This window comes from Zingiber officinale, chromosome 1A (assembly GCF_018446385.1).
Source record: "Zingiber officinale cultivar Zhangliang chromosome 1A, Zo_v1.1, whole genome shotgun sequence".
Taxonomy (NCBI): Eukaryota; Viridiplantae; Streptophyta; class Magnoliopsida; order Zingiberales; family Zingiberaceae; genus Zingiber; species Zingiber officinale.
In genome coordinates this window covers 72,828,281-72,848,068 of record NC_055987.1, presented here as the reverse complement: position 1 = coordinate 72,848,068, position 19,788 = coordinate 72,828,281, and the positions used below count along the sequence as shown (strand labels likewise).

The 19,788-nt window shown below is 37.5% G+C and overlaps 1 protein-coding gene across 4 annotated transcripts in view; it reads right to left on the bottom strand.

Moving 5' to 3' along the window:
- Positions 1 to 1,737: 1,737 nt before the first annotated feature.
- Positions 1,738 to 19,788, bottom strand: part of LOC122026197 (ADP-ribosylation factor GTPase-activating protein AGD2-like) — a 75,706-nt gene continuing 57,655 nt past the window's right edge. For all 4 annotated transcript variants that reach the window (XM_042584849.1, XM_042584856.1, XM_042584860.1 and 1 more), the window contains 4 exons: positions 4,925 to 5,046; positions 4,709 to 4,799; positions 2,774 to 3,228; positions 1,738 to 2,158 (listed from right to left, as the gene is read on the bottom strand). In XM_042584849.1, the coding sequence (XP_042440783.1) occupies positions 2,047 to 2,158; positions 2,774 to 3,228; positions 4,709 to 4,799; positions 4,925 to 5,046 (780 nt within the window). In that variant the 3' untranslated portion in view covers positions 1,738 to 2,046. The remainder of the gene's footprint in view (positions 2,159 to 2,773; positions 3,229 to 4,708; positions 4,800 to 4,924; positions 5,047 to 19,788) is intronic.

Sequence of the window (19,788 nt, the reverse complement as noted above, 5' to 3'; positions counted from 1 at the left end):
AAGGCACATTGCATGGTGTACATTTCATCGATATTCATTGATTTTTCTAACTTAAATATATTATCAAATATTTTTAAAAAAAAGAGGGAGAGTATTTTGGACAATTGTTCCCTGAGTGGTTGAGTTTGATCTAGAATTTTAATATATGAGCAAAGTGCTTAAGTTAGATATCACATTGTAATTTGATATGTGTTTGTATATGCGGTGATGTGTAAGAACACATGGAGATTGGAGAGCTTGTAACTTAATGAGATCAAGTGGTTAATGATGATAATTTGGCATGGCCAAGGCAACAAGCTCAACAGCTTAGATCAAAGAGAGTTGCATGAGGTGACCAACGAAGCGTAGCATCGAAGCACCGATAGTGTTGGAGCAGCTCACCAAACATGACTTGGTGACACCAAGTTGATAGTTTGGTGGCTCAAAGTTGATAGAGACCAAAGAAAGTTAACACAATCTAACCATGGAGTGAGCCAAGAGTCAAATGCTTCCAAAATCATGCTTCCAAAATCAAGCTAAGTCAAGCTATGAAGGTAAGACTAATATTGAATTATTGACTTGTATGCATGGGATGAGATTACAACACAATTTTGGTGTGAGACTCAAGTTAACTGAAGAATTGAGTCGACTAAGTGCTCGACTCGGGTTAGTTGAGTTGAGAAAATTTTATTTCGGAGAGGCTAGTTCTCAACTTAGGTGAAGCCTTAATTATCGAGATGGGTAATAGTTGACAATCCAATTGACTAAATGGTAGAATTTAATCAATTGATAGTTGATTCAACTAGAGGAGACAAACTACATAGTGAATAGTGAAGGGTAACATGTGCATCAAGCCAAGAAGATGGCCTCATATGAACTTAGGTGAAGACTTAATTATCAAGACCGTAGAAATTGACTGACGACCCAATTAACTAAATGGTAAAATTTAATCAATTGATAGTTGAGTCAACTTAAGTTGATTGGCCAACAAATAGAATGATTATGTCGTGGCTGAGTAGACCAAATAGACTGAGTCAATCGTTTGATGGGCATAATCCATTAGATCGATGACTCAATCAAAAATTGATCTAACAAAACCAAGCCTTAATCTTTCAAGCGAACCACCATCCACCAGGATCAGAGTCCAGTTTTCCAAGTTCAGGGATGCCAAAGGGTCATTCAGAGAATTTGATAAGCATGAATGTACCTAAAGAAGGAAAGGCTACTGTGAAACTGAATGTATAGTAAAAGCTTGTGGCAAGTTAACTGATCATAACTTGCTTGCCAGTAAACATGAGCTTTGCACTCTCATCAATGGGACGAGACTAGAATATATGCATGTGCCAAGGGATCTTCACTTGTCCTCATCTACATTGTTTACTCGATCCTAGCCCATGTATCTACTTCATTCAGCCTAACATCGAAATATTGTTTTGTAATTCACAATTGTATGTTTTATGCTAATATAGAATTCTTGAACTAATTTCACTGAAGAAATTGAATATGGCTATCTAACATGTTACAGACCCTCGAAGATTGATGCAAATGTTAGGTAGAATGCCACAATGTTTTCCAGAATCAAGACTTTTTTTTCTAATTAATTAATTAACTTGTTAGAATAGGAACATGGATCCTTTTAAAGGGAACAGATGATATTGTATTCATAATATTGTACATATCAGATTATGTATGTGATTTGTTCACCAAATGCTGACTCAAATGAATAACTTTCTGGAGTAAATACAAAAGAACAGCCAATTAAGGTCAAACGATACCAATTTCTTTTCACATCTGTTCATATTGAAGTTTAATACAGAGCAAGAAGATCCAGTCATGCTTACAACAATAAATGTATAATTGAATAAAGTTTGAGGCATTATGTCATATGGATAACCTATGAGCAGGAAATGCCAAATAACATCACAAGATAATATTTTATCATAAATCCTGAGACTAAGCAATGATTGATGGTGCGAAAGATGGAACTACATTACTAGTCTCCAACACGAGAAGATGACCAATGAGAATGAGCAAACCAAAGATTCACAAAGAATTCCGACTATTTCACTACCGGCCAGCAAGCAAAATAAATAGTTCTTCATCAGTAATTGCTCCAAGCTCCATTGCTCTTTCTAAGGCAGTGACTCCACCACCATCATTAATGGATGTTATTGCACCCCTGAGCATGAACAAGAAATAATGAATGATCATGCCAGATAAAATTAACACAATTTTTTAATGATTAGCTCTTAAGAATTTTGACAGGAGAGCCTCGTTTAAATATCAGACGTAGATTGGTTGCCCTTGTTAATTTTGTTATATACTTTACTCATCAAATTTGTAATCCTACCCTAAACATTCAATACAATTCCGAGCTAGTACCAATGATGAAATTCAAAAACCATGATCAGAAGCACTATCCCACTATTTCAAAGAAAGTTGCAATATAATTTTGCATCAACTGCCACAAAGCAGTGTGGATCACCAGATAATTTTATTTTGGTCTGACTACAATATGTCCTCACCCTATGTTGAATGTGAAGAATCACCATTCAGGGTGGGAGCGAGCTTAAACCCTTCCTTCCTAATAGTTGCACTTCACAGATTTCAATGCTTCAAAGGTCGCTTAACACTAAACCAAGCAACTCTTTGTGAAGCAAATAATACTCTTTGTGAAGCAAATAATATTTAGCGAACACGAACAACAGAAATATCACTACTGGAGAAAAAACACTAGAAATTTTAACCTTTTTGATGAGCTTCACATCATTAGAGCATATGCCCATACTCATACCTTCTGATTAGATATTTGGCAAGAGAATCATTCTTCAGGGAAATACAGTGATGAAGAGGTGTCCTTCCATGAATGTCCTGGAAATTAATGTCAGCGCCAAACTGTAGCAGGAGTTCCACCATAACAGGATCACCGACATGACAGGCTAAATGCAATAGGGAACAACCTTGGAAACAACTATCAGCTTCACCAGACTCATTAATTTTCTGGCATAGGGCAGGATCCAATTGTTTTGTGCCTGCAATAGCATTATTTTCATGTGTTGGAGTATCCTCAGTGTGATGAAGCTCATTGTTCACCTCATCATGGTAAGAGTTAGCACAGGCATTTGATGCCACAAGGAGACCATATGCCATTTTAACATTTTTAGTTTTGACTGCTTCCCACATTTGAATATTAACAAAAGAAGGATCAGATTGGATACTTTCTTTGATTATCAAAGATTTGTCCACATACTGCAAGCAAATAAATAGAGGATAAGTTCAGTGAGCATAATGAGAAAAATAGTGTAAATATAAAATAGCATAAAACTCTATTTAGTTAATCATACGCTGCAAAATCTAAGTCATATTATAAGTGTATCGTAGGAAAATGTTTTTGAAGTCAGATGTTGCCACATGTTTGTGATAGCCCACATGGTATTATCTCTTTTAATGTTTAAGAAACCTTTCATCCCTCCAGAAAATATTATCTTGATGGCACAATTTGCAACAAAGGTTAAATGATGTTCTTGTCTAGAACACTTAATCGAATAAATCAGACTGTCAAAGTGATGCAACATGACAGATCAAAATATATTACAAATAATTGATACCACTTGATGAGGTACAAGTGGATTAAAAGTCACACAAAGCAAATAGAAGAAATTTTATTATAGAAAGATAGCATAAAGGATTGAGGTCCCTTTTAAATACTTTAATCAAAATAAAATTGAAATAAACTAAAAATATTATAGGAAAGAAATAATCCTTTATTTAAAAGAACTCAGTCGAAATAGAAAATAAACCAATTTACAAACTAAAAAATAATTCCAATTAAAAAAACTTCCACCAAAACTTTCCTACAAAACTAAATAAAACAATTACCAATATCGAGAATTTTCCTGTAAAGAGCAAAAACTACCAAAATAAATTACAAATCTAAAAACTTCTGAAAAATTAAATTCCTCAGCATTTCAAAAAATGATTAAGCTTCCTAAAGATTTAGCCATTTACGTAAGATGATTGTTCATATTTCTTAGGTAAAACAATATTCATCAATTTAAATAATACAACTGGTTAATTAACTTTGCATAAAACGGGTTTTAGAGTCTCCAAACTGCATAGTGTATTCATTAACCTCTAAAGAACACTCAACACTCCTTTAATGCTACAACATAAGTCAGTACCCCATGAATGATCCCTTCTATAGCCCGATTATTTGAAATAAATAACAAAAATAAGACAATTCTAATGCTTTGAAAAATAAAATAAAATCAATGGCTTCACAATGATAATAGCTAACTTCTACAAATAGAGAATCACATCTTATCTCTCGGTGCTTCTTTCATCTTCCACACTTGGTAATCAAAATTATTTACTAAAGCCGTCATTTTCAATCATATATTAATCAAGTTTGCTAAGAAAAGGAAACTCAAATATTTTTTTTCTTCAAAGCCCACCAATTAGCATGGTGGTAGAGACTGTGGTCTTGTGGCATAATCCTTAGGATCAATCCCCTTACAGGGCAAGGGCCTCCAATTTCTTTTCCTTTTTATAGAAAAAAGCTGAAATTAGATTTTCAATTAAAAGAACTATGGTGGAAAATGATTTGCAAAAGAAACATATATGCTCAATATAAGTACAGACATTTATTGAGCGTTAACATCCATAATGTTTCAATCCAGCAATAGATGTCATGAAATGATGAACAATGAGTTGTGCCCATTAGCATTACCTTTGAATGAATGTATTTTTCTTTTATCAAAAGAATATCTTGGGATGTGGGCTTTTTGATACATGGTACATCTATGGTATGGTCATCAATTCTGCATGAAACATTTGAAAACTATGACAACCAAGATATCTGAAAGAGAATTTTTACACTCGAATATCTAAATGCAAGAGTCAACAAGACTTAGAATAGGAAAATTGCTGTCAAATGATTTCTTACCTTTGATTTTGAGTAAGAAGTGACTCTTCCCAGACAGAATTACAGTAAGCATTACCAAGGGCAGAAAATAGATCTATAATAGTTGGTTCCCAAACCTTAACGTCTAGTGTAAGTGATCTCACCTAAAAACAACAAAACTATCAGTATGCTTGTATAAGTTAACATGTACAGCCAGAGGTTTCATACATCAATATTCTCATATAACTAACAACTCACTAAATGTGATGTCAGATTACACAACTATTTTAAATTTGTCAAGCCAAAAGTAACAAAAACCTTGATTTCAGCCCATATAAAGTGGACAATTACTCATGCAACTTAATTAAGTTATTTAAACCAAAATTAACCATGATCACCAAATTAAAACTTGTGTTAATCATATGCTTAGATAGGCAAAGAATGCAGTATAACTATATTATTTATGTAAAGATTTGGATAAATCCATTAAAACATTTTATCCATCCATTAGAGAATACTATCCATTATGCAATATATGGAAGATACATCAGCATATTTTGTAGTTACATCAAGAGTTATACACATTTTATTGCAATATAGTAAAAAAGTTGATAATCATCGTTGTATGTCCTATCTAGTTATCAATGGAATTTTGCACTACTATCCAAGTCCTTGTGGAACATCCAATGAAAGGACTCCCCTTGGGTGTGGTGGGTTCACAACCAATACCTCCAACGCACCAACATGTGAGAGTGACAAGCGAAACCTTCTGATAGCCCCCTTATCAAGAAACTAATCCACATCTGTCAAACAGTCCAGTGGGGGGACTGGTTCTGCTGGCTGCGGCAATGTTGGGCTCAACGTTCAATCTAGAATTGCGACGTGGAGCTACTACATATGACTTCTTCAGGCAGCGGAGTAGTGGGAAGGCGTGGGCAGTAGTGGTATGGAAGTCTTACATCATGCCGAAGCACCACTTCGTCATGTGGTAGCTTGCAAAAGATAAAGTGCGCACCAAGGATAGATTGTCGTATGTAGACTTCAAAACCTATCCGCTATGCAAGCGGGACGAGACAGCAGACCACCTTTTCTTCATGTGTTCTATCATTAAACCTCTATGGGAGAGGGCTCAAAGTTGGCTACACATTGGGCACAACTTTGGAATAGCAGCCTTGTTAGAGACCTTTCAACAATGATATCATGGAGGGAACATGCTCAACAAAGGTCGTCACTTGGGTATATCTTGTATGATCTATTTAATTTGGCAAACCCGGAATTGATGTCAATATGAAGGGGATGTGCCAAACATTGACAAGATGTTTAGAAAGGTTCAAACGCATGTCTTTAGATTTGAGTGCTCCTCATGTATGTCCTTGATCAACTTTAATACAATTTACCATTATCCAAAAAAAATCAACCATAATGTTGCCCTATATAGCTTCATTGCTTCTAGCATCGTATGATTCATATCTTGATCATTTGTTCATTTAGACCCTCCACTTGTTCATTTAAATATGGATTGACAATTTTATAAGTAGAATAAGATTTTTTTTTTATGATGGACACCATGCAATAATAGTATGTATTATTTGTTGAATCATAAATAATTAGCTGAAATGCGACAAAAATTTAATAATATTTTAACAAAATGATTTCTTCTCCCGTGTAGGCATCATTAATCTAGTTTGCATAGTAGTTTGGTCTAGAAATGGTCTAAAAAATCAATCAAATAGTAACGACAATAATAATTGCAAGCTTTCGTCCCATAGAAGGAAAGAAAGACAAAAATAATCATGTAATGAGGAAACACGAACACTTGCAGTCCTCCGCAATGTTGGTACTACAATTGAACCACTTCTACTCGCATAGTTGTCATAACTATGGCGCATGGTTTCCCCACTTCCATATTCAGTTCTAGAGGCACAAAGAGCGGCTAAAAGTTTTTGGTCATTTGGGATATAATTGTCATGACCTTCAAATTTATCATAAATGGGTTACTTAGAAGCTCGTCTATCAAAATTTTCACATTGTTATTATTGTTGTTTATATTTAAGCTTTTTTGCATCAAGTTTCTCCATCGCACGATAGATTTCTTAAGGGACTAATAGGCAATTTAAAACTTCTCACTAACTACCATCAAGATGTTGCTTAAGGAGTGTGACCCATCCCAACGTCCAATCATATTATAATGTAAAGGCTAATAATTAAATAAATCTTTAGTACACATGTCTTTAAGTTAGATTATAAGTGATCTTTTAGTGTGATTAGTCTATTTATACATTGTTAAAAAAAATCAACAGCCACTAAGAATTAGTCTCACTAAATGGGGTCAACTATATGAATCCTCCTATTATTGGACTCAATTCCCTACTAAATTTTCATCTATATTTGAATAATTTTATCCTATTTTATCATTTCTTACCAAATATGTTTCGGTCATCCTCTTCCATTATTAATGTGTGCATTTGTCATGGTCTCACATCGTTTAATTGGGACATTTTCTGATACCCTAAGTATATATTCAAATATTTTAAACAAATTTCTTGCATTTTTCCCTTAGCGCAATCCCGACTTTCTCAATAATGTGCTCATTTCTTATCATATTCATATCCACCTTAATCTTTTCATCTATGTGACTCATTTTCTACTCATGTATTTGATTTATAGTCCAACATCCAACTCCATATAAAATAACAGTCTAACCTCTATTTTGTAAAATTTCCATTTAAACTTTAGATGTACCTTACAATCACAAATAAACTTCGATCTTCATTTCAACCATCCTTCTTGTATCATATATAAAACATCTCTATCAACGACCCTATCCTTTTGCAAAAATAATCGTAGATACTTAAAGTAACTAGTAATCTCTTTTCCTAACTGTTCAAAGCAAAACCTAAAATCTCGTGTTATAGGAACCCCACGAGTTAGGCCGTTATATAGAAAAGAAGATATACACCAAAAGACTCAAATACCATTTTACTTATTCTAACACTCCCCCTCAAGCTTGAGAATATAGATTATATACACCAAGCTTGTTACATATGTAGTCAATCCGGGGACCTCTAAGTGATTTAGTGAATATATCTGTTAGCTGATCATTTGAGTTGACAAAGCTAGTAGATATTTCTCCAGATATGACTTTCTCTCTGACAAAATGACAGTCAACTTCAATATGCTTTGTTCTCTCATGGAAGACTGGATTTGAGGCAATATGCATAGCGGCTTGGTTGTCACATATGAGTGTCATTTGTGTAACCTCTCCAAACCTTAGTTCCTGAAGCAACTGTTTTAACCATATAAGTTCTTGACTAGCAATAGTCATAGCTCGATATTCTGCCTCTGCAATGGATCTTGCCACAACATTCTGTTTTTTGCTTTTCCATGAAATAAGGTTACCTCCGACAAATATACAAAATCCAGAAGTGGACCTTCTATCAGAGGGAGATCCTGCCCAATCTGCATCAGAATATCCTACGACTTGAGTATGTCCTTTGTCTTCATATAAAAGACCCTTTCCTGGTGCACCTCTGATATATCTAACAATGCGAGTTACTGCATCCCAATGTTCTTTGCATGGAGAGCTAAGAAACTGACTTATTACACTCACTGCAAATGAGATATCCGAAGGTAGCTTAGTTTCCCTACCAATCGCCTATACCGTTCAGGATCTGAAAGAGGCTCCCCCTGATTTGGTAAGAGCTCGACATTAGGATCCATGGGATTGTCGACTGTCTTTGAGTTTAACATTCCTGTTTCTTCCAGAATATCCATTGCATACTTCCTTTGGGATATAATGATCCCATCTTTAGACTGTGTCACTTCTATCCCTAGAAAATATTTGAATTTGCCAAGATCTTTTGTCTGGAAATGTTTGAAAAGATGTTGTTTTACTTGTGAAATTCCAAGATGATCATTACCTGTGATGACAATATCATCAACATAAACCACTACATAGATGCAACCAGTAGATGAGTGGCGATAAAAAATAGAATGATCAGTCTCGCTTCGAGTCATGCCAAACTGTTAAATTATGGTACTAAATCTACTGAACCATGCTCTGGGTGACTGCTTGAGATCATATAAAGATTTCCGCAAGCGACATACAAGACCAAAAGACTCCCCCTGAGCAACAAAACACAGAGGTTGCTCCATATAGACTTCCTCGAGCAGGTCACCATGTAAGAATGCATTTTTGATGTCCAACTGATGAAGGGGCCAATAGCGAATTGCAACAATAGACAGAAAAAGACGCACAGAAGACATCTTGGCAACAGGAGAAAAGGTGTCGCCATAATCCAATCCAAATACCTGGGTATAGCCTTTAGCGACAAGACGAGCCTTAAGCCGATCAACCGTGTCGTCTACACCAACTTTCACCGTAAACACCCATCGACAACCAACCACTGACTTCCCAGGAGGTAGAGGAACGAGGTCCCAAGTCCCACTGCTTTGTAGGGCACTCATTTCATCAAGCATAGCCTGTTTCCATCCTGGATGGGCAAAGGCATCACCTGCAGTCTTTGGAACAGAAACAGACGACAAGGAAGACAGACAATAATAATAGGATGGGGAAAGACGATGATAGCTTAAAGAAACATAGTGAGGAGAAGGATTACGAGTGGAACGCATACCCTTTCGAAGTGCAATAGGAACATCAGAGTCAGGAGATGGGACCGGAGGAAACGACGAAGGACTTGGCTCCAAAGATGTGCCCACAGCAGTGTCAGTGTTGGTCGGCGGCAAAGCAGAACGAGGACGACGCTGATAAACCTGCAAAGGAGGAGACGAGGCTGGAGGTGATAGAGGCGCCTCCGGAGGATAAAAGATAGTCACTGGTGCAGGTGGAGAGGGAGAAACCTCGGCCTGTGAAGCGGAAGGACCAAAAAAAGAAACCGACTCAAAGAATGTGACATCAGCAGAGATGAAGTACCGACGAAGAGTAGGGGAATAACACTTGTACCCTTTCTGAGACCGCGGGTACCCAAGGAAGACACACTTATGAGACCGAGGAGATAGTTTGTCAATGCCGGGATCAAGAGCATGAACAAAACAAATAGAACCAAAGACCCGAGGTGGTAGAGGATGAAGGGACTGATGTGGATAAAGTACCTGATGAGGTATTTTACCCTGGAGAGTGGATGAAGGCATGCGATTGATGAGATAACACGCAGTAAGTACGGCATCACCCCAAAACTGATGAGGGACATGAGAATGGAGAAGAAGGGTCCGAGTGGTTTCAAGGAGATGACGATTCTTGCGTTCTGCAACCCCATTCTGTTGAGGGGTATGAGGGCAAGACGTGCGATGCAGCACACCATGAGATGTCAAGAAGGTACGAAACTGAGTAGACAAATACTCGCGTGCATTATCACTTTGTAAAGTTCGAAGGGAAGTACCAAATTGAGTTTTTATTTCAAGGAAAAAGGATTCAAAAATAGAAAACAATTCTGAACGATCCTTCATTAGATATAACCATGTACAACGGGAAAAATCGTCTATAAAAGTAACAAAATGCCTTGACCCCATTGTAGAAGAAACACGACTCGGACCCCAAACATCAGAATGAACCAAAGCAAAAGGAGACATAGCCCGACTCTCAATACAAGGAGAAAAAAAACTACGAACATGCTTACCTAATTAACACGACGCACAAGATAAAGACTCTAAGTGAGAAAGACTAGGATGTAACTGTTTCAACTTATTAAGACCTGGATGTCCCAACTGAGCATGAATAAGAAGTGGAGATGCCGCCGCCGAACCAACAAAAGAGGGTTGTTGAAGCCGATATAGGCCATGAGATTCACATCCGAAGTCAATCATCCTCCCCGTACTCCGGTCTTGTAAGGAAACAGACGTCTTAGTAAAAGAAATGACACAATCAAGAGATCGAGTAAGTTGACTTATCGACAATAAATTAAAAGGAGCGCCGGGAACATAAAGAACATTATGAATTGAAAGAGATGAAGAAGGATGAACAATACCAATACCCTGGGATTGAGTTTGGGAACCATTGGCCATGGTGACCATTGGTAAATTATCAGAAGTAGTGAGAGAGGAAAAAAGGGATTTATTACCAGTGATATGATCGGTGACCCCCAAATCAAGAACCCAAGGACCCGAAGAACGAGATATGCCAGCAAAGGAAGTACCAACGTCTGCAATGGTAGCAGTGGAACCCGAAGTCTGTCGATCCTCAAACCATTTCAGAAAGTCAGTATAGGAAGGTGTTAAAGTCGAATCAGGTGTTAGCTGTGAAGTGGAAGCTGAAGGAGCAACATAACTCTGAACAATCTGAGCAGCACGAGGAGGACGACCATGTAGACTCCAGCATTTATCAATCGTGTGTCCCGATCGGTGGCAATGATCACACCAAGGGCATCCTTTGCCACCCTTGCGAGGTGGAAGTCCTTTATGTCGAGAGACCAAAGCTGACGAGTCGACAGGAACAGAAGAAGGCATCGTCAAGACTTTGGCCGGGACACGGAGAAGAGTCGCCCAGGTATTTTCCATGGTAGCTTCTGTGGGGCTGCCCAGGATCTGGTCACAGACATGAGAATAATCTGTGGGCAGACCATATAAAACCAAAGACATAAAAAATTTCTTCTGATTTTCAAGCTCTTCAACAGGATCGACCGCAGGTGGGAGCAGTTCATTGAAGTCACAAAGAAGGCCAGAAACTGAACCCAGATAAGTTGACATTGAATCCTTAATCTGATTGGCGTTGAGGATAGTCATGAGATCTTCACAAACTTGATAGAGTCGCCGAGAGGTGTTTGTAAAGAGTTGTTGAGCTTGTGTCCAAACAGCTTTGCAGGTTTTGTGAGTACGGAAGACATTCCTAAGAGATGAATGGATGGTGGCTCGGATAATACAACACAACTGAGCGTCAACCTTCTTCCACAGAGGACGATCGGTGTCTTGAACATCTTTTTCAGTTTGAGTGAGATGTGTCTCATACCCCTGTCCAACAAGCCAAAGTTCAATGTGAGATGCCCAGGAGATATAATTTTTACCATCCAACTGCTCGGAAGAGAGGGGTGCAGTAATATGGTTGGTAAAGATTGAGGTATCTGGCTTTGGAGCGCCAGATGTAGCCATGAATAGGACTGTGAACCGGACTGCGCTTGCTTCTGTCAGAAGTGCTTCTTCTAGAGTCAGGCTTGTTGGTTGTTGATGACAGAGCAGAGGCAGAGGTGAAGGTTCTTGGCTGCTGATGACAGAGCAGAGCAGAAGGTTCTATGCAACAGAAAACGGCAAGGTTCTTGGCTGCTGATGACAGAGCAGAGCAAAAGGTTCTGTGCTCAATCCTTGGTCGCGAGCCTCGAAGAGGAGGGCGAAGAGATCAAGGAAGAAACGACGAAGATATGGTGGATACGAGGCGGAGCTCGGCATCCACAAAACGGCCCCTTCCGGACCCTCTCCCCCCCGTGACTCCCCTTTCTCCGAAACGAAAGGCCGTCGCCACTGGAGAACTCGCGCGGCAGAAAGAGACGGCGCTCGCTACTAGAGAAAGGCCCGTCGCTGGAGGGCTGTCGCCGCTGGAGAATTTGCGGCAGAGAAAGGCGCACGGCAGAAAGGCCGTCGCTGTTGGAGAACTCGCGCGGCAAAAAAAGAGACGGCGCGCGGCAGAAAAAGGGGGAACGAGGAAGGAGGTGGCACAAGAGAACAGGAATTTGGCGCGGGGAAGAGAAAAAGAAATTAGGGTTTTGGCTCTGATACCATGTTCCAAGCAAAACCTAAAATCTCGTGCTATAGGAACCCCACGAGTTAGGCCTTTATATAGAAAAGAAGGTATACACCAAAAGACTCAAATACCCTTTTACTTATTCTAACACTAACAATTGTCTTACTACAACTAATACTTCTAAACTTAAATTATATATATTTTGTCTTTATTCTACTAAGTTTAAAACCTTTTACTTCTAGTGTTTCTTGCCAATATTCAAGCTTAGCATTTACTCCATATCTCATTAATCAAAATAATATCATCTATAATAACATTCACTATGGTAACGTGTCTTGGATGTGTCTAGCTAATTCATCATGACTAGAGTAAAAAGATATCGAATTTTGATTATTGATGTAATCCTATCTTTATAGAAAATAGTTTGGTTAATCTGCCTAAAGTTCAATTTTGTTATTATATCCTTGTATATATCCTTAATTATTTAAATATACGCTGCACTAATATCTTTTTTTATGAAATTCTTCACATAATTTCTCTCAGATATCTAAGATAAGCTTTTTCCTAAGGCAATGAATATCATGTGCAAGTATTGCTTCTTTTTTGTATTTTTTTAATCAATTATCTGATAAGACGTATAACTTCTGTCATCACCTTTTAAGTATAAATCTAAATTGATTTTTAGTCACCTTAGTTTCCTTAATTTTTTTTCTATCACTCTTTTGTAAAAGTTTATTATATAGCTCATTAGCTTAATGCTCTTATAATTCATACTTCTTTGTTTTTATATAGGAGACTAGAGCACTTACCTCCACTGATTTGACATTTTCTTCGTTTTCAATAATAGATTGAATAACTTCTTAAGTCTTTCAAAACTCTGCTTCTCGTAGCACTTTATACGTCTATTCAAATATTATTCAGTCCAACCACTTTTCAATTTTGCTTCCTAATTAACACCTAATCTACTTCTGAAATTTAACATTATGATAAAAATTTAAATTTTTATACTCCTTTAACTTAAATCTCTTAATTTAAATTGATCACCTAAATGTTCATTTAAAAGTTGATGAAAATACTCCTTTTATTGCTCTTTTATTTCCTCATCATTCACTAATTCTCTATTGGATTCATCTTTAACGTATCTTATTTGATAAGATCCTTTGTTTTCCTCACTCATGCTTTAGCTATTTTATAGATGACCCTTTCCCCTTCATTTTTATCAAACTGTCGATATAAGTATTCAAAAGTTTCATTCTTAGTTTTACTCACCACTTTCTGGGCCTCTTTATAGTTATTGTATACTTTTTTAAATTTTTTTCGTTTTTAAAAGCGTAGAGTAACTTATAGGTTGTTCATATCTCTGTCACCTTCTCTTACACTTCGTCATTCCACCACCATGATTTTTATTTGTTGATGATTGGTCCTCTTGACTCATTGAATATGTTCTTGGCTATCATTTTCAAATTTAATGTCATCTTATCTTATGTTATATTTGAGTCACTAAGTATTTCTCATAATATTTGTGCTCCTACCCTCTCTTTAAAGATAGTTTGTTTCTCGTCCTTTAACTTTCATCATTTCATTTTAGGAGTCGTGCATATTTTCCTTCCGCTAATACTTGGTTGGAGTAAAGGTAGTCTCACTAAAGCTAAAATGTTAATGAACAAGAATGTTTTTGTTTCAAAACCAATAGTCAAATGATGAGCAAGAGCAAATATTTTAAAATTAAAATTATTATAATTGTTAAATAGGTTATTACTTAAATAAGTCAAAAGCTATCACCAACAATCGATGGCAGAACAATCGACTAATAACACAATGAATAAACAGTCAAAGATCTCAAAGAAATGATGAACCGTGTCAAAAATCAATCAACTAGGATGTGAGTCAATTGATAAAGGAACAATAGTCGACTGGTAGAAAGGATTAAGTCAATTATAAGCAATTTTGGTCCAACAAGAATAGTGGATTAGTTGATTAAAGAGGATAAAGCAGTGATCAAGCAAATTTAGAAACCAATGACTTTAAGAAGAAATTTTGAAGCATCAACTCATGGGTAAATAGTGTTGCATTCATTTGTCAAATTGAGCATTTCAAAGTTAAAGAAAGCAAGCTAAAACAATATTCATTGTTGTAATTTGTGTCTTTGCATTGTATTTGTTGACGTGTGTGATTCATAAATATATTTTCAGCTTGTTTTGCATGTATTTCCTACTTTACATAAGTATATCTACGTTAACTTCTAACATTTTTATGCAATTTCATCTTTGTAATTCGGGAGACTGCTCTTTTGCATTTTATGATTACAAGACACGAAGATCTCAGCATTTGGACACGTTTGGAGACAAAGCATCATTTCATCACCATGCACAACCTACTCATGGCCCTTTCAACATCCGTGTACCACACTTGGAGGCAAAGCACGTATTAGAGCAACAACGAATGGTCCAGCGTCGAACACGATCGTGTCAACTACACAGCCATGTTCGGCACTATGGTTGAACTATGCGAGCCAACAAGCCACACAGTCATGGCACATATGGTCATTTTCCCCCTTATTATTTGAAATTGGTTAAATACCAAGCAACCTTCGAAAGCTATAAAAGGGAAAAGGAGGCATCGGCTAAAGGACATCCAAGGGTTTGTGACAAAAACCATAATTGAGGGAGTTGTCTTCAAGAAGTCGAGATATTCCATCCATTAAGGAGTATGTAAAGTTCCTCCAGAAGCATCGAGATCGTCTACAATCGAGTTCCTTCTCAACTTCATTCTTATTTCAAGTTATAAAATGATTTTCTCTATGATTATGGATTGTAACTCCATGTGATGGAGTAATCTCCCAGATTCATGGATTAGGGAGTAACTTATTTTATTTGATAGTATTCATACATTGTTCCTCTTCCAATTTATGATGTGTATGATGCTTGATGGGTTCTAGCTCGCTTTCTTTCTTCCATCTATGTTGCTAGGTTTAAGTTAACATTAATCGCTTTGGGATCAACCGAGTGGTGACTCCTAACCAATAAACAAGGCATATAAACATATGTTTGGATTCATAGAGACTAGGGGAGGAACCTATTAGTAAACCCTAATCTCCAACCTAACTTGAGAGTTCCTCTCATGAAGTAAAGGTTGCATCTAGGAGATCACGGGGCTCTTATGACAGAAGCCTCCCTGAGAAAGCGTTCCCTAGTACAGCTATCACGAAAGTAGTTGAGTTCTCTAAGGCTTACACAATTTGTCGTAGCACTTAAAGAGTTTATCCTATTTCACTTTTGGGATAAGCACATCGGTGTTTTCTTTCTTTTCTTTTTCCCATAGACATATTCGATTACCTTCAACATAATCATACGTTGAAATAAAAGAGGTGCATTCATCAACAATAATTATAGTGAAACTGAAATCCTAGAATTGTCTTCCGAACAAGCTTTCTCACTGTTTTTTTCAAGCACTCTTATTTTCTCCCTACACCATAATTTAAAATCTCGTTCCGTTTTAACCGACAGCGAAATATTTCGTTTTGCCAACAGATCGATATCGGCGCCAATGCGCCCCAAGGCCCTGCGGATGCATGCTATTCCGATGATGCGTGCAGGCCTGGCAACGTGTGCACTGGCTTGACAACGCATTTGGAGGCGTTGCACTAGCCCGGCTACGCCTTCGAAGGTGTCACACTAGCCCAAAGACGCGTCCAGAAGAGTCAAGCTAGCCAGACGACAATCTGGATGCATCACACTGGCCGACGATGCCTCCAAACATGTTGTGCAGGCCCGGCGACGCGTCCAAATGAGTGAGCTACCTGATGACACATCCAGACACGTCACACTGGCTTTGTGATGCCCCTGGATGCATCACGCTAGCCCGGAGGACGTCAACGACATGTCCGGAGGCATAGCGCTAGCCATCAACATGTTAGGGTGTCGACAATGCGTCACGACGCGGAATAGGTGGACGGAAAACTAAAATTTTAACTTAGGTTTAATTAAATTAGGTAAATAATTTTAATCAACTTATATTGAGATAATTTAGATAGATTTAATTAAAGACTAATAAAATTATCTCATTAATTTAATATATATATTAAAAAATATTTTATTTTTATTTTTAGTTATAATATTTTATATTTAAAAAAAATGAAACTATGTCGGTACGTTACGGTACCGAAACTATTTCGTTCCGATCCAGGACCAAAACCTCGATGGAGATCGAAATTTTAAACCATGCCCTACACACACCTTTTCTCATTGTCTAGATAAAACTCCTTTAAGAATATTTTGGTACTCAACAATGCAGTCTCAATGGACGATATTTTTATTACTTGACAAACGTGCACTTATGGAATCACATTTGTTTTCTTTTTTATCTTTGTATTTTCTTTCTTGTATTGATTATAAGCAACAAATGTTATAAGAGTTTCTCCACCTTCAGAATGTATCAAAAAAGAGAAAGAGGGATTCAGAAAGATCCACCAATGGATCATAGGCTATAGAGTATGAGGGTTACCGAACCACTTAAAACTAGTGATTTGTGTGTTGTGGTTGTGTTTTTATGTATGAGGGTTAGATGTCCTGGAATTATTATACCAGTAGTAGTGGCGGTGGCGGGGACGAAGATACAAGCTAATAGAAATAAGGAGAAAGGATGAGAACTCACGGATTCTATTAAGTTGCAAGATTGCTTCAATACAAAAACTTCCCAAGTGGAGCTTAAGTGTTTCTTGAATGCTCTGCAAGGGAAAGGTCTTTCTTATATAGAAGGTCAGTGGAGACGCTGGGTGCTCATTAAGCCCCATCATCACGTGCTCTTACTGCCTTGAGATAAGAAAGCATCTTCTTTTGAGTCATTTGGATTGCTTTACAGCTTGCAATTCATTATTGATGTACTAGACAGGGAACATAAACTAGTGGGTTTGGTATAAGATTCTTTGCGGGTCCACCACTTCCGCAAAGTCTTTACAAGTAGAAGGAGCCCATTCTTCTGGTCACGTCTTGCACTAGCCGCACAGCTATCTCCAGCTGTTCGTCCATTTGCTTGGTGGTTGGATACCAGACGTTCTCCTTCGCTGGCACTCTTGTCTCTTCATAGAGTGCAGCAGCTAGTTGTTGAAGTGCTTTGTGTGCTTCTGCCGCTGCTTGTCGTTGTAGTTCATGTAGTTGTTCCCTGATCCTTTGATCATCATCGATGTTGATGGGGAGTTCTGCCTTCTTGATTGGAGAAATTGTTGATACTGCCATACGAGGCAGCCAAACTGTTGAGAACCTGGATCATCATCTCTTGAGCCTCCGGGCTGGGTTTTTCCTCTAACTCCAGGAGGGCTAGTGCAATGAGCTCCAGTTTGCTGAGGGTTTCGCTCGACCATTCTAAAATAATAAGGGAATTTATTAGTCAAGATAACACATCAGCTAACTGAGTATCCTTCCCATCAATGTGTTCAAACTGGATATCAATTCTGATCCCAATGATATAATCTATGAAAGCTAGCCATCTAACTCGGGATGGCTTGTTATTTGCAAATTTACCAAAGAAACTTATGATCGCTTAACAATTTGTTCTGATGATAAGACTTTCTTTGTCATGATCGCTTAACAATCTGTTATAAGACTTTCTTTGTCCAAATAATAAATCTTCAGTGACTCTAGGGAATTCATAACAGCTGTTATTTCCGCATCAATGGAGGATTTAGGAGGGTTAAACTTTCCACTGGCATATGCGCAAACTCATTCAGTAGATCTCGGATCAAATTTCCTTTGCTTCCATTTGCATATACCGCCCCATCCATCCATGCATCCATCTACTTCCAGGATGATAAAACATTTTTCCGGAGGTATTTCAAAATTTGGCAAGCAATGAATTAGACCCTTGATTTGTTTAATAAGGGCTCAATCTTGGTTATTTAGACGTTTATCCCCATTTGGGCTAGTCTTCGCATATAATGAGCTTAAAAGTTTGCCCGGGTTAGGAATGTAATTTCGGGTGTAGTTGAGGAGCCCGAGCCATGACCTCATCCCTTTGGCTGACTTTAGTTCTTCATCCTTAAAGTCTGCAATTTTGGACATAATATGAGGTTGTAATTTAATTTTGCTATTACCCAGAATAGCCCCTAGGAATTCAATTTCTGAAACAGTTATCTTCATTTTTGTTGGGCTAAGGATCAGCCCATTCTTCAGCATAGCCTTTAAATGCTTTGCATGATCTTTCTCAGTTTGTGAGAATACTAGAATATCATCTATATAAATTGCTATAAAATCTTCAGTACCTTGGAAGCAGTTATCCATTTTTCTTTAAAAGATGGCGGGGGCATTTTTCAATCCGAATGGCATAACCAACCATTCATATAGTCCTTCTGGTACCCAGAAAGTCGTCCATTCAATGGAATTTAGGTGCATAGTGACCTGATGGAAACCACTTTTAAAGTCAAATTTTGAGTAAATTTTGCTATTACTGACCTTTTTCAAGATTGTATTGATTCTCGGAAGGCTGTTTTGGTCTTTATTTGTTAAATCATTTAGTCGCTTGTAGTTAAAGACCATACATTCTTTACCCTTGATTTCTCGGCCAGTTTTTGGATCTATAGTGGTTCCCGAATTGACAATTATAATTGTAGTCCTGTGTCTGCTCCTGCTAGGCCTGATAACTCTGATTTCGAGTAAAACCTTTATGTGTTTTGAGAAGGCTTCCATTTGTTGAGGGGTTAGGTGCTTTAGAGGCCTGTCCTCTATGATAAAATCTGGATTTTTTATATCCAGTCGGCAAACAATTTGATTTTTTTGCCCAATGTCTAAGGGGATCTTCGTCAATGTAACCTTGATGCTTGTGTTCTTTCAATAATGGGCCAAATTGCTCCTTAAACTGCTGTTGGATTTTCCAACTGAATAATTCACCATTTCTTGTATCTGAATATATTCTTCCTCTTCTAATTCTAATTCCTGAATGGATGCAATAGAAATGGATGGTAAAGTGTTAATAGTGGTAAGGTTTTAAAGAATGTTACCACGTTTCCTTCTATCGTTACTCCACCATGCATTGCTCTAATGAAGTTGCAACCAATTATCATTTGGATAATGTCCCCTAGTGTCATGGGAAAACATGTAGAGGATTCTGAATGTATTTTCGCCAATGTGCATCCTTCCTAGATGCATCTTCATGTTTGTTGTCTGCTAGGAGTTTATGCCACTGAAATTGACCATGAAGGGGTTTTCTTCCAGAGCTTCTTTTGGAA